The 26,028-nt window shown below is 39.1% G+C and overlaps 1 protein-coding gene across 3 annotated transcripts in view; it reads right to left on the bottom strand.

Annotated features, from left to right (window-relative positions):
• DPP10 (dipeptidyl peptidase like 10) overlaps positions 1 to 26,028 on the bottom strand; it is an 860,783-nt gene that overhangs the window by 62,886 nt on the left and 771,869 nt on the right. For all 3 annotated transcript variants that reach the window (XM_074967232.1, XM_074967233.1, XM_074967231.1), the window contains exons 8-10: positions 10,662 to 10,782; positions 6,803 to 6,957; positions 1,461 to 1,558 (exon numbers count right to left, since the gene is read on the bottom strand). In XM_074967232.1, the coding sequence (XP_074823333.1) occupies positions 1,461 to 1,558; positions 6,803 to 6,957; positions 10,662 to 10,782 (374 nt within the window). The remainder of the gene's footprint in view (positions 1 to 1,460; positions 1,559 to 6,802; positions 6,958 to 10,661; positions 10,783 to 26,028) is intronic.

A 26,028-nucleotide genomic window follows, 5' to 3' on the forward strand; every position in this document is an offset into this window, starting at 1 on the left:
CATAAAAGGCTCCATTTTCAGAGAAAAAATCTATTTTCAGCAAGCACAGTCCATTCAAAATCATTCCTTTTATCTAAACAGTAAGTATTCATGCCAGCATGTGCAACTAACAGGACCTGATTCACCCCTGAATTATTACCATAGGACTCTGGTGTAGCTCTACTGATGTCAATGAAGTTATAGCAGTATGAAACTGTGATAATTCAGGCCCATAGTGTTAATGTCATGGCCATTTCAAAGAACCCGTTAAAAACTGTAAAACCGTTCAGGCTTTGCAGGACTGCACAAACAACAAAGTGTATTCCCTGCTTTTTTGGACTAGTGGTAACTTAATTCTTTATCTTATTTACCACCTTTTAGCTGGAGAGCTCAAACTATTTTACTAATATTTAAATAAGCCTCAAACTGTTCTATGATGAAGGGCAAGGTGATGATACACAGTGACTGCCTCCTTTACCTCTAGAATGCAGTCAGCGGTGTTCAATAGCACCAAATAACATTACCTAACAATTTAGGGCAGGAAGTAAAATGGACTATCATAGCAAGCTGAAGCTGCAATGGGAATTTAGGCTGGCAGAATATAATGACATAAATTGGAATTTGGCTGGAAGACTTTAATTAAAACTCTCCTGTCCTTAAAGCAAGTTCCAAAAGATCTTTAATAAGCATAGGGGGTCAAGAGCTCAGCTTTATGCCTCATGCAAAAGACAGTAACTTCAGCAGGACAATTTCTGGCAGCACCATGCTGTCACTACTTCAGTACTGACTCAAAAGGAGGAGGAGTCACACCTAGTAAATCATCTCACTATTTCCTGAAGCACCTACTTATGCCCAGAGATCTCTGTAGCAGACATTGACAAAGTCCAACACAGCCTAGCCTATGTGATCGGACAGGATCACAGCTTAGTTTATGTGATCTCCTTGGATCTGACAGGTGATATGGCTGCAGGAATAAACTAAATCCTTTATGTCTAATGATTTGAAAAGTTCCTAAATATATCACTTTACATTTTAAAGAAGTTTATCGAAATGTATTTATTTTATTTATTGATAATGCACCCATTGTTGTATTTTCCAGGTGCATCACAGAAACTGAAACCAACTTTGCCAGCAAGTGGGAACAGGGCAAACAAATGGCATAATTCCGTTCTACACTGACCTCAAGCAAAATCTCTGTTCACAACCCTCTGCCCTCTACCATTTCTCTAGAATCTTAGCTCCCTGATGAGGTAAATACCTAGTGCAATAAATAACTAAATCGAAAATAAATTTGGGCTCTGATGGATCTCAGAAAGGTGCATATTCTACATACTTGGGACTTCCACTAAGGATGCCCATGCTCAGCCCTGGGGATGAATATCAAGAGCTCTCCAGTTAAATTGAGCTTTTGTGTTGGTCTATAAAGAAAGAGATGGTCTCAGAGGTAGTCGTGAGTTTCGCAAAACAATTAAATTACATACCTTGATTTAAAGCTGTCAGGTGGCATGAGTTCCAGTGTATGTGTTGGTCCATATAGATTGACTACAAACAGCTTTACTGTTGGGTTTGTTTGACCTGCCTTTGAAAAAAAAGGAAGTAGAAATTTTAGCATGTAATGTGGAGGCACTGGAAATACTGACAGCTAAATATACTTAAGGAATACATATATTTCAATATGTTTTTCATAACCTGAAAACCCTTAAAGTGATCTTCAATTGAAAACAATAAAATTCTGTCTCATTATCTCCCACGAATTGCTGAGTCAATCAACTACACAATTGAAAATGTAGCTCAAAACCCAAAGTAGTGAGTATATACTATTGATCATGCTGCTATTCACTGATGACAGATACCGTAATGCAAAAAAAATTGACCAGTCAAATGACACTAACTGGGAAAGTATTTTGTGAGTTCTGTATGTAGATGGAAATCCCATTAATATTTTATCAGAATTATGCATGTTCAAAGGCAGAATATACCCCATGGTGTTTAGGATTTAGGGTTTGTCTACACAGCAAAGCACTTTAGAAGGCTGTGATTTGTAGAGAGCTCTAATGTGATGAGTTCTAGCTACCCTGTGCAAACCATGATGGTGTGCTCTAAAAGGTATCTAGTTTGCATTAATGTAGCCCTGTTAAGAGCCTGTCATCAGGATCTACATGGGGCAGTTAGAGTGCAACACCTTAGACTGCTTTAAAATCCACACCCCTCTAGAGTCTTTGCTGCACCATGTAGACTAGCCCTAAGATTCCAGAAGGTAAGACCATGTAAAACTGTAGCAGGAACATGCATACATCCCAAGAAAGCACTGTTGGCATTCTTTCTTGTTGGGTAGTTAAAAGTCCAGTTTAAATGAGCTTTGTCATAATGTTCTAGTAATAGATCTAATATTCAAACATGGACAGTCATGCTAGGGGCAGCCAAGGAAGAACCATTAGGATCTCTCATGTCTCTAAAGACTGCTGCTGACAAAAGGGGAACAATCAAAGAGAGGGTGATAAATAGGATTGGTGGTGGATGGAATGTCTTGGGGAGGAGAGGAAGGTAGGTCAGATGGTCTCCTGCACCTTCAAATATTTTGAGGTTCACATTATCAATAATATAGATATTACTCAGATTCCTGCCTATCACGGTAATGAATGTTATCTCATTGTTTCCTTGGGCTCCTCCATCTGCCTGTTGTAGTCACATGTTGTCTTTTGTCTTGTATGGAGATTTAGATTGTGAACTCTAGGGCAGGGAACATCTTTTTCATCTGGATCTGTACAGCACCTACCACAGTGGAGTTCGGATTCATGACTGGGTCTCGGAGGCACTACCCCAATAAATAAACACTAGATTGTAGAACTTTATAAGATTTTGTAAAATATAATAAAATATCTATTTGCAGTTTGCCTGCTTCCGAGTAGCTCTGAAATGCTCAGTTAATTTGGAGTGGTAATGGGACTCCTGCTTGTACTTTCCACAAATGTAAAATCATATCCTCTTTTCAGTTTTACAGAATAAAATGGCTTTTAGATCTGGATACGTTTTTTTTTTTTATTCTGGGATCAAGCTACTAGGTATCTATGTGGGTTCACTCCATAGCTGCTAGAACTGTTAAAATATTATGTCTTATTAGAATCATTCATGGCTTACTGTGGAGCCTGTGTTCCACACAGAAATAAATGTAGTTCTCCTTAAATTAGCATCCTTAAAGTAATCATGTGCTGGCTAATCATCTTGTTGAAAAAAGGATACGGATAATTTAAGGTAAATGGTAGGGAGCTAGGGAAGAACAAATCTTCACTGCATTTCTTCCCATTTTTTTTAGGGTGTGGGGAAGGGTCCCACCCCCACTACCCTCCGAAGAACAGGTCATATGCCAAGGTCATAAAGACTGAGGATCCACAGGAAGTCAAGACCCTGTGTGTGATGTGCCGTACTTCAATCCACGGCCGCTCCAGAGTTCCATTACAGGCTCCTCCCATCTCCATTCTCTGGCAACATAACCCCAGTAGAGCTTCTCCAGGTGGTGACCATCACCAGAGTCTCCTTACTCTCTTCAGGTGGGTTGTGTGTGTGGGGGGGAAGGGAGTCAGAAAATTGAGTACTGTTAACTTTGGGCTCCGCAGGGCCAGTGGGAAGATGCTGTAAACCCCCTTATCCTGCACTATTCCCACTTTGCCCAACCCCTCTCTACTGTGCCGATTTCAGGACCCACAGAGAGTTTTCCAAAGAGCCCCAGGGAAGCAGAAGAAGAGGCAATGCCGCTGCTGCAGAGGAGGGGACTTCCTGTTAATGCAGAAAGGGCAAAAGTATTTGTGGGTCAAGAAAAAATGATCAAACCTACAATTTTTACCACTACTAGTTAAAAAACTAGCTTGTGTGCACTTCGCTCATTGTAGGGATATTTACAGATCCAATGTGGTCTTTAAAAGATGCCTCACTGAAATACCAACACACATTTTCTTTGGAAATTGCACTCATCTCATCACATTTCTAGCCTAAATCCCATGTCCACCCATATCTGAGAGGTGCAGGACAGGAGTCAGATGTATGTTTGAACCAATTATAGGCAAACATGAAATTTAGACGATCACTTAGGTTGAGTCTCTAGAAGTTCATGTGTCCGCAAAATGAGGGACTGATCTTTGAAACACAAAAGGACATGGGTAACTTTCCTCATGTGAGTAGGCTCCATTAACTGCAGAGAGATGACTCATGTGAGTTATGGTGCAAAGGTCTGTAATTGAAGGTTTGCGGGGAAATATTTTGTGTGAGATTTTGAGTTCTTTCAGCTTCCAGTGAGGCCAGAAATGCCACCAGAATGGCTTTCCCACACTTCTACTTCTGGCAAGAACTCGGAATTGAAACAGCAGTGACAATGAAAAATATATGCAAAAACTTTACACAGGGTATTTTTTTGTTTTTTTGTTTTAAATCAAAAATGGTTCACTCTAACTCTCTGGCAATGATTATATCATTCATTATATGCTCCTAGGTGGAAAATATAATGCACATTTAATTCCAAGCATGTCAACCCTACAGATGTCCTTATTCTGGTACCCTTACTCGCACTTACTCCTTTACACTCCACAGGATTATTGTCTTGAGTAATTACTACTGTGTGTGAGTAAGGACTGCAGAGTGAGATCCCAAGTGAGCATGTCACAGTTTCTGCATAATGTAAAATGAAATCCTGTATTAAACAACAACTTTTAACTATCCATGTTGCCTAACCACAAGCTTAATTAATAAATTATGTTTAACTGGAAGCTAAATTGTTATTGAATAGACAAATTAAATGAAGATAATGTTTTTCATTAATGAGATTACTGAAATAATATTATGCATCTCTTTTGTGCTTAATTGCTAATGCTTTGAGATTTTTCACTTCTTTGTAGTGCTAATTTTTTTTTAAAAAAGAGTTCCTTGTATATTTTTTTTGGTTGATTAATTGTTTTTAGACATCAAAGCTGACAGAATTGCATGACTGGTGCTCCTAGGTTCTATCGTACTAAATAATAATCATAATTGCCATTCTAGAATGCTGTTTTTTAAGAAAATCATAGGTATTTTTAAGGTCTGATCTTACCTCCTTTAAAGATAATGGGTCAACTCCAATTGATTTCAATTGGAGAAGAAGGAAGGTTAAAATTTTCAAGACTACTTAAGTGACTTAGGAAAATCAATGGGACTTTGACTTCTGCGTGCCCAAGTCATTTATGAAAATGGGACTTAAATATTTTTGAAAATCATACCCAAATCTTTAATCTATACACTGAACTATTGCTACTTTCTTTAAGTTTTGAACGTTTAACATTTTTAATGAAAATACCTACCTACTGCACATTATGCTGTTTTGGTGTCTCAGCAATCACTGTACGTCCTTCAAAGAAGCCAGCTCCCATTCTACATATTTGCATTTTACTGCATAAAATCCAACAAGGAGAGGCCAAAACCAAACTAACAAAGAAAATCATCCCCTTTAAGAAGGCTTCCAAATTAATGCCCTTGGTTTTCTTATTTTTCTAGGAGGCAGATAGGCGTTCTCCATTCCCTTAGGCATCAGACTGGGGAAGCAGCAGCTTAACCAAATTTCTAAGGCTTTTACCTGAGTGAAACTAAACTCATAGTCAGAAAACAAAGTCACTGAGGCCTAGGTCAAGCTAGTGTCCTGAAGTGTGAGTGAGCCTGCAGCCCATAACAACCAGCATGGCTTCCAGTCCCCTTTCTCTACTCCTGGGCTTCCTTTTTCTGTTTATATATAGCCTCGCCCCCAGGGTGAGATAGGGTGCTTCTTGATTGTGCCCAGGCTCTTTTGACTGTAAGCTGCAAATTGTCCCTGAAATGGGCCATAGACCCTGCCACAGTTATTTATAAAAGCCTGATTTCTCTGCTCATGGGTATAAATCTGGTATAACTTCACTGAAGTCAATGGGGTTACATAGTCATAAAGCGTGCTTATAGGCGAGGGGAATCAGGACTATGATGTCTTTTCTATATATAACATCCTAGTATTTTCTTTTTCAGCTTGCCTGTATATTGAACTTAAGTAATACATGTGAGATACAGCTAAAGTAGTGTGGTAGCCAGAACCCAGCAAAGAGGCTGCGAAGGTTTAGGAACTCAATATATAGTGTAACAAAGGTAAGTGAATATGGAGACTTTGAGCAGGGGAACATTGGGGGAGGGTTTATGGGGAGCAAATAGGAAATTAGGAGGATTCTAATTCTGGTATCAGAGAGTCTCATGTTTAGACCTGCAGATCTCTCCTCATCACAAAAGACAGGCGCTCCTTATCCAAGTTTTTGAACCTCACTGAAAGGTTTGGTTCTGTTAAGTTTAAAGACTTGGGGAAAGTTCATACCACTGCTTATTTTATCCAACCGAGGCCTCTCACTCCTGTTTATAATTCCATGGTTTGATGAAAAGTAGCAGTCAGATACTAGGATACTCTGTATTATCAGAAACCTCTTATGCTTCATCCATCTATATAAATGCAGCTACTCTGTGCTGTTCAAAGGCAATTCTGGCAGCATTTTTTCTTGACTCCTTCTGATCATTTCATTCTTCATTCAAAAGCTGGAGCATACACCAATCATAAATTAGCATGAAACAGACTGTACGTCTCATCCTGACCTAATGATTTCTGTCTAGCAAAAAGCTTTATAACCCTATTTGAAATAGCATAACCCTGAATGCTATTCCTTTTACTGCCACATCAACACAAGCAGCTTCTTTTACTATGTAGAAACAGTCCTTCAGTAATGCAGAATGCTATCAGTCAGTTCACTGAAGTGTGCAAAAGGGCTGTAGATTGCACTTAGGCTTTACTTACCTTAGGATATGGATAGTGCTTTCCTTTGGGATACAGACCTCCAGTAAACCGAGGAATAACCATGTTTGGTACCAAAGTGTCATTTATCATCAGGAATGCCAACCTTTCTCCATCCGGGGACCACCAGTGGGCAACATGAGAGTGAAGAAGCTCCTCTGAAACAGATGCATATTCTTGGAAATTCATAGAACTAACTATTGTCTGATTCAGATTACCAACTCATTCATTTGCATTTTATATTGTTTCTATGCTTTGTTGCAATGCAGCTGTTGTAATTATAAAGAAATATTGAAAATTATCCTGGACTGAATTGCCTGAATATTAAGGACCATTATAGGCTAAATTATGCATTTTTACTCAGATGAGTATTCCCAATGATATCAGTGGAATTACCTGCATAAGTGGGATGACTATTATTGCCTTATATTTAGCCCTACTATCATTCTATCCATTTTTTATGTTTAATTCTTTTTGTAAATGATTTGCACAATAGAATTTAAAGGCATTTTTAGCACTAATATAATTCTATCCAGTTATTTATATTTTATTCTTTAATTTGAGGAAAACCTTCAGTTTTATTGAACCTCATCTTGCATGAAATTTTGATTTTTGTTTTGTTTTTTTCTGTTTTGGAATGGATTGCTTTCTTTCTTTTTTAAAATTACTGAATTCCCAGCCAAATGAAAAATCCAGTTCCTGCCCAGCACTAGATCTGACTAATTTAGCTCTTTTACTTTTAGTCTGTGATCAGACTTTGATTTTTTTTAACTAGCTAATTTACGATTTGTACTTTTTCAGTGAACAGTGTGTTGTACAGAAATTTCAGCTGTGTGTATGGAAACCAAAATTTGGAGTATTCACAAGCTGTCCATTCAGAATATTCACTAATTGCTGTTCATGTGAGATTGATTGCCTGAGTTACAGAATATTCTTTCTGCTCCCTGACTATGAACATTCATGTAGCAAACATTTTGGTTTGTTCTAAAACACCGCTGTTTGTATTTAAATAAGGATATTCACACAAAGAACAGACACTCCCAAATACTTCTGTAAACCAAAGCCCAGGAACGTGAGTATTTATGAATTGCAAATGAAAAAGCCACACAAATAAGGTCAAAATGAGTGGCTATTTGGAATTCATCTGAATGTCCATTAATATAATTGTGAGGTATTCAATCAGCTATATGTCTGATGCTACCACACAATATTTCATATATATCTACTGCTGGCAGAGTACCGCTTAAATTAACAAGTTACCTAGGAAAGAAGAAAAGAGTCAGCATGCCACAATATGCTGGGATTTGTGCCTGGAAAGACCCCCATGTGCACCCTCTCACAAGTGTTAAAGAGATGGTGCATGTGGGTGGGGGGAGGGGAACAGCTTCTTCCATTCCACCATAGCCTATTCCTAGGAATCCATGGAGACCGTTCTCTAGGAGCAGGACCTGCATCAGAGCTATGGGGCACGGATTGGACAGCCTGAGAATGGGTGAAATCACTTGAGAGAGGCCGCACAGAGCTCACAGTCCCAGGCTACCCCTCTGAGCCCCCCACAAGGCTGTATAACCTTTGCTGGATATTACCTCATCCACAGAGCCCCCTCTGTGGTGGGGGAGCCCCTCACAAAGTGGCTTCCAGTGCCTGTCCTGACAGGGATTAACGAGGAGCAACTGAAACAGTAAACTGGAAATACAGGACCTCCGCATCAGTGTGTCCGGCTTCCTTCATATTAAAACAGAGGAAAAGTTGTGGCCTTGCTGAAAATCCATGTTTTTTGGAGAGGTTAATGGACCTGATTTCCAACCCTTACATATCCACTTGCGTTAAAAATTGCACATGTGGATACAAACATGTATTGGCTGGTGCAAACCATCATATGAGCATATGTTCCAGTGAGTTTTGTGAATGGAAATTCTAACACCTCTGAGCGCAGAGGTGCTGGAATTTTACAATGCACATTCATGTATGTGCATGCACTATTTTACATACACACGTGTAAAGCTCAGGTAGAATATCAGCGGCAAATGTAACATTAATATGTGCATTTTCAGCTAGTTACTTCTCTTTCTTATCATTTATATTTCTGACCCAGTCTTTTAATGCTTATGTAAGAGAAAGTAATTTGTTCTGTCAACAATTCTATTTATCTTTAATAAAAATTTTAGTTTCTAAAAATGCACACCAACCTTTTTTATAACAGATAAATTTCTGATATGCACAATCAAATTAAAATTGAAAAATGCCGCACTGGCATGGCATAAATGACAGAAATTGGTCTTGTTACCCTTTAGTTACTGTATACAAATACTACAAATACTGAGGCCCTTTGCAGTCAATCTACTTATATTGTATTCAGGTAATTTTAACGTATTTATTTCTCTCATAGTATCTGGTCTTAACAATAGGTGCAGCTTTGCCATAAGGATCTACAATAGCATTAGAATCTCCTTGTTCATTCTCTATTAACTAAGGACCAGCTTTTGTAATCCTTGTTTATATTGAGTGTTTCCTTAGCCATAAGTGATGTGGCAGGCAGGCACAGTCATAGGAAAGAGATCTTGGCCAGTGTTACATGCCAGAGCTCCAAAGTTTGTCAGCAACTTCACCCCAGTCCCTCCTGAAACCTGACTCTTTCTTTTCCCCAGTTTCACTCATCCCACAATGCTATCTCTTAATCTTGTGAACGGTTTCGCTCACTACTACACTACCCACAAGTAAGTATATTTGAGTAATCTTTACCAATGTTTAATATAGTCCAATTGACTTCACCAGGGCTTCTCTTATGCTAGACTTTACCTAGTCATTAGGTGGAGGCTCCCTCTCCCTTCCAGATGACCTAAATAAATGTCAGGCTGACCTCTAATTACTCCCCAGGGATGCATGCTGCCCAGAAAAGACTGGAGAATTGGCAGAACCATAACTTTGTCTGCCTAAGTGCTGAGCAGCAGAGCTGGTCAGCTGCCTGGGGTGGAGGGTGGGAAGGAATATACTGCACTCCATAAAGGGAAGCAGTGTGAATTTGGAGATCTCCAGGAGGCATTCAGAATTATCTTTGGCACAGTGCAACTCCGCACTGCCCCCAATTCAGAACATATCACACAGGCTACCGTCTTGTGAGTATGTGCAATTCACCTTAAGGTTAGCAGAATTTGGCCCAAAGTTGCCTAGCAAAGTGTTGAATAATCATGAATGTGACCCAAGCAATACTTTGTTTTAGCAAAAAGGTGATCTGCTCTGTCAGATATAATTAACTTTATATGCTTAAATACACCAATTTATATGCAATCATATTAGATTTGCAGTGTCTGAAGTGCATTTAAAATGATCTTCCACGCTAAAGATGCTCTTCTCCCTGGTTTTGAACTTCACTGACCTAGTAAAATACTTACAAAACATTAATGGAATCTGTTAAAACCTGAGGTAGGTAATCTTTTGAATACAGACATTTAAACCTCTATACAATGTAAATTACCATTCTTATTTCAGAGAGTCCATTTGAGCTCGGGTTTTCAAAGAAGCCTAAGGGTATGTCTGCACAGCAACTAGACAACTGTCTGGACCATGCCAGCTGACTCGGTCTTGTGGGGCTCCGGCTGCGAAGCTTTTTCATTGCTCTTTAGCCTGCACTCTGGGGACCCTCCCCCACTCTAGAAAATATAACTATATGCAAACCAAGTTGTGAGTCAATAGAAAATATGAGCTAATGCAAAGATCTGAAGGCAATTTTGCAAGAAAATAAGAAGAGAAAAAGCAAAATAGCTTCAGACACCATTGTCATGGAATGAATAGTTTTCTCCTGTAGGTTTTGTACAAGAATCTCTTCCCTGTATTAATAAACAGCTATATTTATCCACCTTACCTTCATAGAGCCAGTCTGCAATTCCATTAAATATGATTCCTTCTTTTCCTGAGGATGTCAGTCGCAATGAGCTACTCTTTACATCAGGTTGATAGTAGATGTTATTTTCAAAAATATAAATCTAGATTAGATAAAATTGAAAAAGGGGGGAAATAACATGTTGGTAGACATAAATGAATGTTTTCATGCCAGTGATAGAAATACAATTTCCACAGTTTCAGAACAGTATAAAGAATACTTCATCATAATTTTCATTGAAGATCTCTTTAGATTTTCTGGTATTATCAATTTCTAAAAAACTTTTAGGATTCAGAGCCACAAGAATGTTTTCTTTTTAACTATGATGCCAACTCAAATATTTCTACTCCCTTTAGCAAATTTTCTCACAAGCACCAGAACCACCCAGGTTGTAAAAAGTCTAAAAAGTCAAAAATTATTACAATTAAATAGATTATGAAATATTTTGTTAGTCCCATTTTTATCCAGCACAAATATCTTTATTTCCATCTACGAAAATAGATTTAGCTCGATAGATATAGATTACAAATATAAATTACAGATATACATCACTGGTGTAACATTACATGTGGGAATTAAGTGAAATAAGAATGAGACCAAGGAACTGAGTACTGTTTGATTCTCTCTATGTTCTTAAACCATGCACCTCACTGGTATCTGAACATCTTACACAAAGCATATCATAATAATGACCCTCCTATTGTCAAGTTTGGTTTCCTTATTTTTTTCTCTGTAGATGTTTGGGAAGAATTTCTCTTTACTCATTTTTCTTCCCCTCTTTTCTTCTTCTCTCCATTATTTTTACCCCTCACCCTCCAATGGCAAGGAACCAGTGAGGACACAGACAGCAATTAGAATCTTTGGGCAAGTGGCTGCAACTTGAACTTCAAATAAAATATCTTCTGCCAACAATTTGTCCCAGCAGCAATGAAAGGGGAGAAGGCTACAACCACCTTAAGCAGTCCGTGGTTTTCTCCTCCCTCAATGCTAAAATATAGAGAACTCTACATGTCCTGGATTTAACACAATCAAGGGAGGAGAAGCAGGAAGAGGCCTGCATCTGTCCTTTTATAGTATCTTCCCTTGGTTCCTCCCAGCCAACCCCAGAACTTTTTCTTAGAGCTGAGATTCTTCTGAGGAGATCAGAAAGCTGTCGTTGGCTGGCAGGGGCCATGAACCACCTGGAGAGACTGGCCCACCTTTTTGAAGCCTGCTAAAATGGCCAGCCCCTTCTCTCTATCGACATCCTTCCTCTTGTATCTTATTTCTTTTCTTGTAGTGACGTTCAGGGAAAGCTACACGACAGAAGTGAGTCTTACACTTTGCTCTGATAACAGTGAGTTTTGAGGCTGTTTTCACCTCATTCATTCTCACTCCATTGCTGTTGCTAATGATAAACCAAAGTGATATTTTTTTACAGTCCAGGCTCCTGGCCTATTCTGGTATTTCTAAGAATTAGAGGAAGGAGCCAGTAGGTGGACACCTGGGAAGGGGCAGAAGTGTCTCCCCACTTTTTATGTACTCAGAGTCTAAGTTTGAAGTTCAGAATGTTAGAGCACTAAGAGGTGCAAGGAAGAGGGGAGAGAGAAAGGAAAGACCATGAGAGAAAAAAACAGGAGGGGCAGTGAACCTGGTTGTAAAGATGAGGGTTTATAATGCAAACAATCACACAATACTATGTACTTCAGCTTATGCAAAACAGTCCAGCACTTCTCCGAGCAAGGCATCAAACCTGTCCTCCACTCTCTACACTAGCTTCCCATAAAATTTTGAATCAACTTGGATGATAGATCTCAGTCCTTTACTTCAAAGTGTTCCCCAGCCTGGGCCCAGATATCTAAAAATTTGCCTAAAGCTCTGAGATGAAGAACATAATTGACAACTCTGTTTCTCTGGCACAATGGAACTCTCTACAATAAGGAAAAAGTTTGTCTGTGTGGGAGACAGAACTTTTTCAGGGGCTGGTCCAAGTCTGTGGAATGAACTCCCTGAGAACTAAGGACCTTCACAACCCTCATCACCTTCCACTCCAAGGGAAAGACACATTTCTTTGACCTTGGCTTCTCTTACATAAATAGCAATGCGCATATTTATTTAAAAAACAAACAAAACGAGACACTCTACTACATATGCTTCTCCACCTGAGAAGAGTATGATAGAACAAACATGTGACAGATGTTAGTCACATTACTTAACATGCTACTGAAAGGCACTCACATACTATGGTGATGAGCATGATTTAAGAACTTCTGTAGAACAGAATAGAACACTACCTCCTTTCTCCTGTTAGACAGGGATCTTCCCCTCTGCTATCATATTCTTCTTTGAAACACAGTTCTTTTGGAATGTGCTATCCCTGATCTCTCTATTGGCACTATCTGCTCCCTCTTTCCCACCCGATGTTATAACAAACACACACCAGCAAAAAAACAAACAAAAAGTTACAACAAAAAGGAAAGGAAAATGTGGAATCACAGCTGATGTGAAATCCTGTAATAATGCTTCTGCCAAGCCGATTTTCCCAGTCATTTAATTTTTCTGTTATCCCTCATCCCTCCCTCTCACCTGATGTCAACATTCATGAATTGTCCTAATTGTAAATTCCTTACGGCTTATTGTCTTGTTTAAAGTGCCATAGCCATGTTTGCATTTGCCAAGCACACAAAAATAATAAATAATAACAACAAAACAATTCATAAGAACATGTATGTACCATAATAGCTTTGCAGGCAGGAAAATGCAGATAATATAGCAATAGATAAACAATACACAATATAAGTTTTGGTGCAAACATCTCTTCGATATGCGCTCATGCTACAACAGTGGGTTGCTTAATTGCAGTAAATGCATTTCCATAGATAATCTAAAAGGCCCAGGTATTTATCATATGTCTGCTTGTGGGAATAATACCAATCTAAGGTTAAGTATTCTTGACCTTATCATTGCTTTCCTCTCCCCCTCCCAATTATGAGTTGAAACAGATTTCCCTAAGCATCTTTAAACAACAGACTTTATTGATATTTAATAATATCTGTATCAGGATTTCTACTTTATGAAGCAATAAAGCTGAAGAGTTTCATACCATGAGCACTGAAGCATGTTTTAGCTATTATCAGGAACAAAGGGTGACTTGGGACAAAGTTACTTTCCGGTCAGAAATTCAAAACCCAATGTGAATTCAAACTTGAAGTAAAAATAATTGATGAAATATTTTATGGTTTCAGCAGATATCTAAATTATCCAAAAGTATTGACCAGTAATTACGTTTATATTTGAAGAACTGAAATTGGATGCAGTTCAGAATCTCTCTGAACCTGAAAAATATGACCCAACTTTAAGCTTGGAGAAGATAATGGAGTAAGAATTTTAATGATGCCAACTTTCTGAAGAAGGCAATGACAGGCACTGTAGTCAATGTATATTTCCTAAAAAAAAAAAAAAAAAAAAAAAAAAGTGAGGACTTAAGTTTGTTTTTGCTGGGAAAAAGAAATGTATATAAGTAACACTAGGCAAGGTGGCCTACTTAATTGTTTAAGGAAGTCTAGTTGAAATAAGATCATTTTGCCAAATGGTTTTTCTCTTAGCCAGTTAAAAGCATTTATTTATGCCAAGACAGATCCTCAGGCGGTGTAAATAGGTGTGGCTCCAATATCTAGCATTGCCTCCAATGTATAAAGAAATGTTTTTAACTGGCTAAAAGAACAACTGGAAATATGATCTTATTTCATTTAGGTTTCTTTGAATAACTAGCTCAATCTTGTCCATTATTGTAGAACAATAACAAGGACAAAATATTACTTGTATTTCTTTTTTTCTTACCTTGTAGGTTGTTTCTGTCTCAAACTGTGAAAACATCTTTAATGTCTGGGCGCTGTAGTGAAAAGCTTTCATTTAAATACTGTACTGTCAGTCACCATGCAGGATTAGGAACTACTTTTATAACTGAACCATGAAAAGGGTCTTTAATCTTGTTACTACTATTTAGTATGTGTTGCTAATTGAATTTGACACACTGCATATAAGAAAATATCTCACAAGGAACATCTAGTTGTTGGTTCCACTGACCACATGGTTACTCATTCTTACTCAGTATTAATTATTTAATAAAGTGCCCCATCCCCATCTTCCCTGACAACCCAAACAGCCAGCTTTTCATCCTTCAAACATTCCCACAAACATCCTAGTGTAATCTCTCATCACAAATTCCCCTTTCCTCTTCACTACTCCTGATCTCAGACTCCAACCGCTGTGAAATCTGTGCCTATCCTGCCCCACAGGAAATTCTTTCTCCCCATTGCACATGAGGAGTGGAGCTGCTGGGGACCTGTGCCCACCCTCTACCCACTTGTTCACTGCTAGAGTCCAAGTGCTAGAGATGATTTTATTTGTTAGCTAAAAATGATGAAACTGTGTTACCCATGACACCAAGTGCAATACAGATATTAACAAACTAAACAAGATTTAAACGCGGGACCTTGCAGAACTAAATCAACCACCTAGACTAAACATGCTGCTCTAAATCATCCCCTCCGCTGCCAGGTCTGTGCACTGTTGTGCAGGATTTAGTCCCAAAAGAATAATGTGTTCATGCCTCATGTTGTAGAAATACCTTAGTATAAATCACCATTAAGTTCAGTCATTCAGCCCCAGCCTGTAACTTTGAGCACTTGTTATAATTCATCTGGTGTCATTTTTGAGTTATAGGGGCCCATAAAAAGTGTTTGAAGCCAAAGAAATTACTCCATGCAGATTTCTTACAAATATGTAAAAGACCAAAACCCCAGAGTCATTGGGTTTAAGACTTTTCACATTGTGGTTCATCTGAGAGCATTTATTTTTATAGATCAATTGACCACATTCCACCCCTTGAAAACAAGGCCTTAGAATGAAAATGTTCATATCTGTTAGTATAGCAAAGCAGATAGCACATAATTACAACAACATTAGCACTAAAATCAATTAGTAGCACGCTTAACATGAAAATTGCTAACATTGGACTTAACCATGGCTTTGCGACAAGTCCTGAACAAGGGTCAGTGCATTGGTATGGTGCCCCAGGAGCAGCCCATGATTCTAGAAGTCAGGATCTGCCTCCTGTTTTTTTGCTACTCTGTGGGGGAAATACATTGTGCCAGGTCTAAAGTCCCTGCCTAGTGCAACATAATTCTCCTGACATGCCCTGCGTGCCCGCTTGTGATCCTAGTAGCTGGCACAATTGAGTAAGTTGGTGCTTTACTCTCCTTTGTTCAGCCACCCAAACCAGGCCACAGGCTAGCCCACAGTTGTGATTATAGTAAGAACAGTAATGTACTTTCCTAGGACAATTGAAGGCTGGAAAATGAATTTAATGCATATTATTTTTGGACATTGATGAGCTGCATAATATTATAAAGTAAGCATCTCTAATACACAGCAACAATGGATAAAACCACCTCTCATGTATCTTGCAACCAGCTGACACTGATCATCAGCTAATTTGGCAATGTGCTCCTTTCAAATAGCTCCAAAAACTGAAAGCAGGAATGCTGAATGCAATCAAATGGAATCTACTTCCTTAGAATTTCAAAGTGAAACTGAGTTCTAACTGCAATGGAAGGAACATATTAATCTGCTTCCTGATAATGTATAATTATGCAAGTGTGAATTGCCATTTGGATAGCCATAGAATTGGGAATTATTTTGCATGGCATGAATACCCCAGCAAAGACTAGACGTGGGTACCAATATTGCAAATTCCAAGCATTCAAAAATCAAGAGCCACATCCCAGAAAAGCATGAGATTGACTTAAAAACCAAGAAATTTTGTTTTCTTTTTTATTTGCTCTTTGGATTTTGAGCTGTGCATTGGAACTGTGCAGGAAATGGTTTTTCCTGTCCCACAAAGTTTTTGAGATTTCAAAAAATTCTCCTGTTCTGACTCATGACAAAATGGTGATATCTCAAACATCCGTGCAAACTGAAAATCTGAAAATAAATTTGGTTTGGCTCAATCAAAATGTTTAATTTTAATAACATCAATAGATTTTGTTTAGATTTTGACCAGTTTTTCTTTTTTAAAAAATATTATAATTAAGTGACATTTTGAAATGAAAAGTCATTTACAACTTGAAGCCCAGAATGTTTTGTTCTGAAATGTTGAAACACACATGTCAACAATTTTTATTTTTTTCCAAAATGTTTTTGACTCAAAAAATTTGTCAAAACCAATCCTTTCCCACAAAAACATTTCAGTCGTAATCAATCAGCATCTTCTGATAAAAAAATGTTTTGTTGCAAAATCCCTGACCAGTTCTACTGTATATTGCACTCATGCCACATTTTCAAGCTTTATTCTGCAAAACTGATGTCTGTAAACTTATTTTATTATTTATGAATTTATGAATTATGAATTTATTATTGGTATTACTGTAGCATCTAGGAGCCTCACTCATGGCCCAGGACCCCCTCGTGTTAGGTGCGGCCCAATTTTTTTAATTAAGAACGCAGATTCTCATTTAATCACATGCCTCCAACAGGTGGGGCTTGAAGGGAAACATGAAACATCACAAGACTCATGTTAAACTTAGGAGAGTTGGCAATACTGGAGTAGACTATGAGTAGACTACACTGCAAACTGAGATGTGATTACAGTACAGGTATTATGCTAACTTTACCCATGCTCACACCCCTAAGTTCTATAGTAATATAAATTAAATAAATACAAACCACATATCTGGGACACCAATCCTGAAAACACACACATTCTTAATTTTACTAATGTGAATAGTCAGGATTTTCAAAGTAGCAAAATTAAGCACATGTGTAACTGTTTACAGGAGCACGACCTTGGTGCACGCTCTTACTTACTCAAAAGGGTGATGACGTGTATTTTAACATCTTCCCTTGGAGTTCTATCTCCAGAAGGGTCTGTGGGTATTGCTGACTTACACTACACTAAGTGAATGTTGCAGGTTTTTCTTAATACAAGCTCATGTCCAGTTATTAATATTATGGTTTTACAGGGATATATACTGAACACTAAAATTTGCTGACTCCATCTTCTAAAATTATTAGAAGAGAAATTGCTAAAACTATGTCAGAGAGATTCTCATAAATTCATCAATGGCTTTGTGCCTAAAATGCTTTCCCAGCTTTTAGGCATGATGATAAGAAAATAAATTGAAAAAGGCATAAGGTGGAACCAGGTTACGCTATCTCACTTGAAAATTGCATTACTATTTTTTAACTGCTTCTCACCATACCCTTTAGTATTTGGGGCATAGACCACTTAGTGAATAAAACTTCAAAGTTTGTAAATATCAAACCCTAACCTCAACGTTGCATGACCTTAGAGTGTTATTTGACAAACCTATTCATTTTCAAATTTAACAAGCCAACAAAATCTAGCATGTGTTTAATTAAATCTTTGCCTTTAATTAAACATATCTTTAGGAATAATTTGGATTAACAAAAAATTTAATTCTGATAATAATCAAATTCACTTCAATTTAGTGTGAAGAATTGAAGATTCTGTTAACTTTAATGTTTTATATGTGACAATAATCCTTTCCCACCCCTTCTGCTGCATCTCAGTCAGCTCCTAAAAAATCTCCATTGATCCCTCAACTAAATTAACTTCTTTCGAAATACTTGTTTATGGTTTGTAAAATGTTTCACAATATCAAATTATGAAATATTCTTCAAGGACTAATTCCTGTGGGCAGCACCCAGTCCAGGTAATTAGGGCCAGATAATAGGCAGATGTGCAAGGGTGGAGAAATCTTCTCTTAAAGTTGTGACGGCTAATCTACTGCTAATAACTGGCGTAGCTCCTGGGCCTTCTTAATCACTTCCACTAGTGCAGGTGGAGAGGATCCATGGAGTGCTAGAATCTCCAAATACACCCCCAACCCTTCTCTCAGCCCCCTATGTATTTCAGAGCAGGGTGTATGAATGGAGCTGGATTTTGTGCTATGCAGATGACATGCACCTTTCTTCTAGTTCCACTGCCAGTGGCCCCCTTTTCCCAGCATCTGGCCATGGAGGGCAGGACTGGATTTACCCTGAAGAGATCTGCACACATTTTAGTGACACATATGTGCTGCAGAGTTCTACTCTGAATGTAGAAGCAAATCCAAACTTTCTTGAAGTTCAAGGGTGTTCTATTTCTGCCCAGCATAAATGTACCGGCAGCTCAGTGTGCAGTCTTTACATTATTTATCTCATTTACTTCACTGGAATTATGGACATCAGCAAGGGTTCAGATGCCCAGTGCAAAGTTAAGATTCAGAGATGAACTTCCCCAAGAATTGCGGGTGAGGAGTTGGAACTAATGGCTTAATTTTGATCTATTTCTAATACATCTGCTTTGGTCTAGAGTGTAATAAATAAATAAAATAATGGAAGGTACTGATAACAATCAAACAGAATTCTAGTTAGCATATCCTTTAATATAATCTGATTATTCATCATAGTGTCACTGAAAAACTAACCCCGATCCCAAACTGGTTAGCATAACAGGAAATCCTATACTAAGATAATGAGTGAATTTTTCCACTTACTTTTTCGTAGCTTGTCTGTGACCAATTTGCATGACTCTAAGATTCATAACAACAACAAGACAAGCAGCGTGCACCGTCAAAGATAATAGAAATATGCACTGCAAGCTATGAGGGTCAGTGAGTTCTGAAACAATTTACCCTCTACTCACTAGTTTTAATAGCCTCCAGAAATTTAATTTTCAAGATGAAATGATAATACCAAATGTCCAGTGTCTTGTCTTGGGGGAATCAGCAATAGTAGAATCCCAAGAAAACAGAGGTTTGTCACATGCTACAGAATATAATATATGTTAGCACCTCTGGCATACTCCAATTCTGAAAAGTAGTAAAATTGTGGTTAGTGAGATTGGGAAGATTAATAAATTTCTCCATGCACTGGACTTGTTTATGCTCATCTGAAGTCAGCTGTAATTTCCCCCCCCCAAAAAAACAATTTTTTCTGTGTTCTCAGCCTCCATGTGTTAAAGTAAATCACTGTTATAAAATAAGGGAGAGGCAGTTATGTTAGAAAGTAAGTCTGATTATCCATCCCCCCCCCCCAAAATAAAAGCAAATGAATCATTATCTGGATCATAAAATAACCAGTTTAAAAGCACAATCACATTTTATTATTTTATTTAAGAATCTGTATTCTCTTTACATAGCACCATGCAATATCCCTGTCAGAACTTCACCATTTACCATAAACCTTTAAAACTGATCATACACAAGTATGTCTGCAGTGCAATTGGGATGTGTGACTGCAGCACCTGTAGACATATCTGAGCTAGTTTTGATCTAGCTTTCAATAGAAGATAGGAACCTAAATTCCTTTGAGGATCTTGGCCCATCTGCTGAAAGCATAGAGAGTTTGTGGGCTATTGGCATGCCAGTGGATCTGCAACTAGCTCAGTTGTCTCAGGATCAGGTGGTGGAGGGCACAGCAGCAAGGGAGGCAACTGCAACCCAAGGCTACAGAACCACAATGCAACTTTACTATGGTTTCATTGTCTGAAGTGAAGGGTTTTCTTCCCTGCTTTCTACAGAGCTCCCCAGAGCACAATTCTTATTTGGGCTGCTTGCTGACCAAGACTCACCCTCATGTCTTTCTTGCCAGGAAGAGTTCATACATTTCTAACTTCAAACTCAGGTACTTATATGGCCCTTCACAACATTCTGGTGAGGTGAAGTGTCGAGAGAGCCTGTACCAGAGTGGTCTACCTCCTTATAGGCCAGGAGGATGGGAAGAAGCCAGCTTTGTTCTGGAACAGGGCCAGGAATCACCCAACGCAACTGGACAGCATAAAGTGATTGGAGCAGACGATTACCAGCTGGAGGATATATATGAGGACCCCAGCTCCAGGAGAGAGTCTGGGACTAGCAGAGGGCTGGGAGCATGCTCGCCTGTATGTAGCAGAGGACCGTGAAGAGGCCTGGAGACCCTCATAGACTGGAGAAGGTCCTGATTAGTAAGCTGTGGAATGCAAGAGGATGCTATAAGATAGTCCTCTCTCCTGTTCTCCGCCTATTACTTGACGATGTTATTCCATGTTTACTTTATGTTGAAGAATAAACTAAGCTCAGAGGCATGGGCTATAAACTTGGGAGTGGCCAATTCACTGTCTCAGGCTAGTGACCGGGTCCAACCTAACACACCACTGGCATTATACAAATAATACATGATAAACAAAGGCAGTATTATTTGTGGTCAAACACCAGCATTGTGCTTGATATTATACAAGATTAAAAGAGACAGTTGTTGTGCAATATCCCATCCTTCAGGGTCAACTCATGTGCTTAAACTGTGAGTCCGTAAGACCCCAATCCTGCAAATGACAGGTGAACAACAGGAATAAAACAGACATTTGGAGATCCAGCTGATTTTTTTCTTTTGTTGTTTAAATAAAATGGAAGTAGTGGTATATTTAGAGGTGTTTGCATCTGAAGGCATCATGGAAGTAATGGAGTGTCTGAAGAAGAGGGTGGGATCACTGGGAAGGAAAGGAAAGTGGGAGAGTGACACAAGAGGAATATGAGGCTGATACCACTGGCTGAGTGACGGGGATAAGGTGCAATGTAATAAGGTGTAATGAACAGAGAGACTGAGATGCAAAGCTGGAGTTGTGCAGAGCCTTGATAGCTAATGCAATAATCTTACATTTGATTCAATAGACGAGGTGCAGGAACTGGGTAATCAAACAGGAGGGGAAGGAAGATGATTTTGGGTGCTGGATTCTGGGTAGAATGGAAGCAAGTGATATGTAAACAGAGGTCAGAGAGAAAGGGCTGTAGTTAAGGTGGGAGATAAACCCAGAAGTGTTTTAGCTGCAAGGACAATAGGAGGATGGACAGGTTTTATATGTATATAGTAAAGAAAAATAATAGACTTAATAAATTTGAAAAAAAATAAAATTCCCTATAAGTGTTAAAGACATTTAAGATATCTACATCACATTTTATTGTGATTATTACATTATTATTGCTTTCTGATATTACTATTTCAGAAGCATCTAGAGGACCCAAGTGAGATCAAGGCCACACTGAACTTAGCGCTGTCCAATCATAATAAGATATATTATACTCTAAATAGATTAGACAAACAAGGGAGACAAAAGGAAATGAGTTACTGAGAGTTACTAAGTGACTTGGCGAAGGTCACCCAGCCACTGAGTGCAGAACAGGACCCAGATCCTCAGACTCCAGTTCAGCATCTTACCCACTGGACCAAGCTGTATCTCTTTTTGTTCCTAACAAGATAAAAGCTTCACTGCGGTGCTGCTGCTGCCTGGAGCAAGTGCGACCGTTTACATCCCGCATTCCCTGCTTAACCCCCACCATTAAAAATGTTGCTGGGTAGAGCAAGGAGTTCATCACATCATAAGTGTTGTCTAAGTTCCACAGCTTCTTCTGGTGATACTCCCTGATAATTACCGGTAATTCTTCAAAAGCTACAAGAAGTTTTTCCATCTCGGCTTGTCTCTTAAGCGTGAGAGAGAACAAATGGGTAACCATAGGATATTAACCAGGGCCAAATCCTGCATTCCTTTGATAGATCAATCCTGACCCAGTAATATTTCCAAATGAAGCCTGCAGAGCCCACACATGCTAACACACTTCAATAAAAACAATATCATGTAAATAATATAAAGATCCCATATTTTCAATATTTACAGGTCAGACATTTTCTTGTGACCTCTGGATCTAGGACAGCTCTATCTGGACCTTTAACCACTTGTGAGGCGCTGACCCAAAAGCAAATTGGAACAAAAAGTTAAGTTTCCAAGACACACACAATTGTGATTGAAAAAGATGTTAAGAAAACAACCCAGATAAAAAGATGGGAGAGAAACCTGGATAAGATCCTCTTTAGCCTTATTAAAGACTGAGACAAAATATTTGTTTAGATATTGGGCCATGCCTAGATTATCCTTAACCTCCACTCCATCCTCATTTTTAGCGGTCCCACTTCTACTTTCGTGAGTGGCTGCAGGTGTTCTAATCAGCCTGTCTGTCTTAATTGTCTCCAGAAGGTTCCTGATTGTTCTGGAACCTTCCCTGTTACCTTACCCAGGGAAAAGGGACTTACTTAACCTGGGTCTAATATATCTGCCTTCTATTACTCTCCTGTAGCCATCTGGCCCGACTCTGTCACTATATATATATATATATATATATCCGCTGATTATATTGCTCTCAGTTATGGCATATACTTATTGTCTACTCTCCTGCCCCAAGGTTCTGTTAAAAGAATTTATTTAGAATAGCAGAAAATCTCTATCTTGATGGCTTCACTTACCACTATCCAGTGGATTCTAATACGTATGCTACTGATTCTTAATTACATAGAGATATGACAAGACAGCTCTGCTAAACGGCTGCTTAATCTGACAGCTATTAAACCAGGTCAGGTGCATGCTTGGTGATGTATTTACAATTCACTCTCCTTCCAGTGCACTTAGGGAAATCCAGGGATCAAATCCACCCAACATAGCTTGTTCTCTTAGCCTCCATGGCAACACTATGGCTTCTAATGTCAAAACCTACACTTTGGACTTCTCAAATTTTAAGTATCAACTATAGTAATTAAAAATATGCAACCCAAACAATATTTTACATTGCTAGGTATACAGTTCCTGATTGCTTAGGGCCTCCTAGCCTAGCAAAGTTAATTGGAATTTTTCCAATGCCTAAAGTCTTTGATTTAAATAAATGTTTAGGCTTCCAGGCCCTGATCCAGGAAAGCACTTAAGAATGTGCTTAATTGCTTTGCTAGATTGGGGTCTGGAGGATGACAATTCCATTTTGCAACAACTTTCAAATTTTCAAAATTTGCTTTAACTCCACATTGGAAAGAAAACAAGCCCTCTCCTGGTATACATGCAGGCACACTTGGTCATGCCTTGTACGTTTTTGGAACTCTGCTTTTCTAATGGCAATAAAAAGGGCCAGTATGTGATATGCTTGCTCAGACTGACTTGTAATGTACACCAAAAGAAGCCCCATTGAAATGGGTTGGGCTACTCACAAAGTAAAGTGCTACTCAGTGAGAGCTCTCTAGGGCATGCACTCTGAGCTGCATTCTCTGATTTGCTATGGCTGCTCTGAACCTCTCAGGCAGTGTAAAATGGCCACGTCAGAGGATGGCAGTGGAGCAGTCTCTTTGTGTAGGAAACCCCTTTGCAGATTTAAAACTTGCAAAGGCGGCATAGACCCATCCTGAGTCAGCTGCCTGCACCTACCCGGTGCTCTGGCATAAGAGACATATTAGGGAAGGATAAAGTCATGGTAGGAGTTGGTCGTCTGGGATCTTGGAGGAGTGAAGCTCACCATTTTACACCAGTGGCCTGAACTAGTACAGTTCCCCAGCATCTCTAACTTAAACTGGGGTTGGGCCGTGTGGATTAGGCAGCCATGACCAGCTCCCGAAACTGAGTTAGGCTGCAGGGGAGAATATAATCTTGTGTTCTTTTCTGTATGGAAAGCACCTGACACACTGTGAACGATACAGAAAATAAATAGTAATCAATAATAACACTGGCAACCAGCAGTTAGTAGATTCATTCTTGAGTGGAGCTGATTTTCTAAACCTTGTGATTAACCAAAGGAATTTTCACAAGGGGAGACACGATGACAGGATATTCTGGAGGGTGTGGGGAATTAATTCACTAGCTGTTGATTAGTTTGACATATGTGGGTCTTAAAACATTAAATTTTCAAGTGTTACAAAGCATTGTTTTGTCTTTCAATTAAAATACACTTGAGTTGGGGCTCAGATAGCATGCAGGTGTGAGTGACATCAGAACAGGAACAGAACACATAAGTACTTCTTCCATGCTAACTATTACTTCTTCCCTGATCATTATTACTATGTTACACTAATACAACTGTCTCACAGTCATGTGCTAGCATCATCATTTTTTTAAACTGCAAATTATCTACATGGTTATTACATCTCAATAGATGTTTAATTAGTTTAAAATCTGCTGTATGAAATAACGAACATTAATCACAACACAGCTGCTAAATACCCATCGTAGGTCTGTATCTATGCTGACATAAATTGGTACTGTACAATATCTGGGGCTATACCACGTGGTTTCAGACTCATGCAAACACAGATACCCTGAATCTTTGTAATTGCACAAGATATAGCAAAATTACACCATCGTCATAGCCAGAACATCAATTTGATGCCTGGGTCTATCTCTTCACCCAGTGGGGTGGCAGACCTCTTTTGAAGAGCTTGACTTGAAGTCTGATGGTCCCAATACAGTGGTAGATTTCTTTGAGGGATTGTATCGCTCAGCCATGGGGCTCCGGTGTTGAGTTGCTAACAAACTCGTTCACAAGACTGAACACTCTGGCATCTACACCACCCTCACACCTCTCCTCCTCATTGGAGGCAATGGTTCGCAGGTGACCTGTGACTGATGAAGCAGCAGGGAAGAAGCTAGAGTGTTAGATATGGAAGCATCACTCTTACATCATAGAGAATCTTTACATATTATTTAGCTGCAAACCAAATTCTTTTCCTCTGCCATAGACTAGACTATCTTTAGTAGTTATAAGGCTTTTCTCACTGCGATATCAAGGGCTGATCTGTAATCAGACAGTAAATCTGGTGGGGAGGAAGAGAGAAGGAATGATATCTGGGGCAAACTGTCTGGCAGCCTGGTCACAGTGTCAGTGGAGGAGGAGACACATTCTCCATCTTCTTTGATAGTGTCTGATAGTCAGTTAAATTCTAAGATGGAATGAATCCAGACAAGATGGAAGCTAGGATACTGTGTCAGGGATTGTCTAAATGAAGGCACAGGGTTTGTATCTGCACTTTCTAATAGGGATTTAGAGCTGCCCTTTTGCAATATGGCACACACTTCCTGAGACCCTGCTAGATCTCTCATTTCTTCTGGAAACAGACAGCAGCAGAAATTGGCAGTGCTTTTCCAATCTGTGACTGACCAGGAGATCATAAGCCTTCCTTTCATATATACATTGTGGCCATTTTCCATGCCCTGTCACCTCCGGGATACGTCTACACTGCAAAAATCCACAACCAACCCAACCTAACTAAACGGGGGCAGTGAGTGTCACAGGCCAGGTCAATTGACTCAGGCTCATGTTACAAGGCAAAAAGTAGCAATATAGATGTACCTGCTCAGGCTGGAGCCCAGGTTCTGAGACATCCTCCCCACCCATCCCCACGCACACTCGGTTTCAGAGCCTGGGCTCCAGCCCGTGTGGGAACATCTACACTGCTATTTTCAGTCGTTTGGTGTGAGCCTGAGTCAGCTGACCCAGGCTCTGAAACTTGCTGCCCTGGGGCTTAT

This window comes from Natator depressus, chromosome 11, assembly GCF_965152275.1.
Source record: "Natator depressus isolate rNatDep1 chromosome 11, rNatDep2.hap1, whole genome shotgun sequence".
In the NCBI taxonomy this organism is placed as follows: domain Eukaryota; kingdom Metazoa; phylum Chordata; order Testudines; family Cheloniidae; genus Natator; species Natator depressus.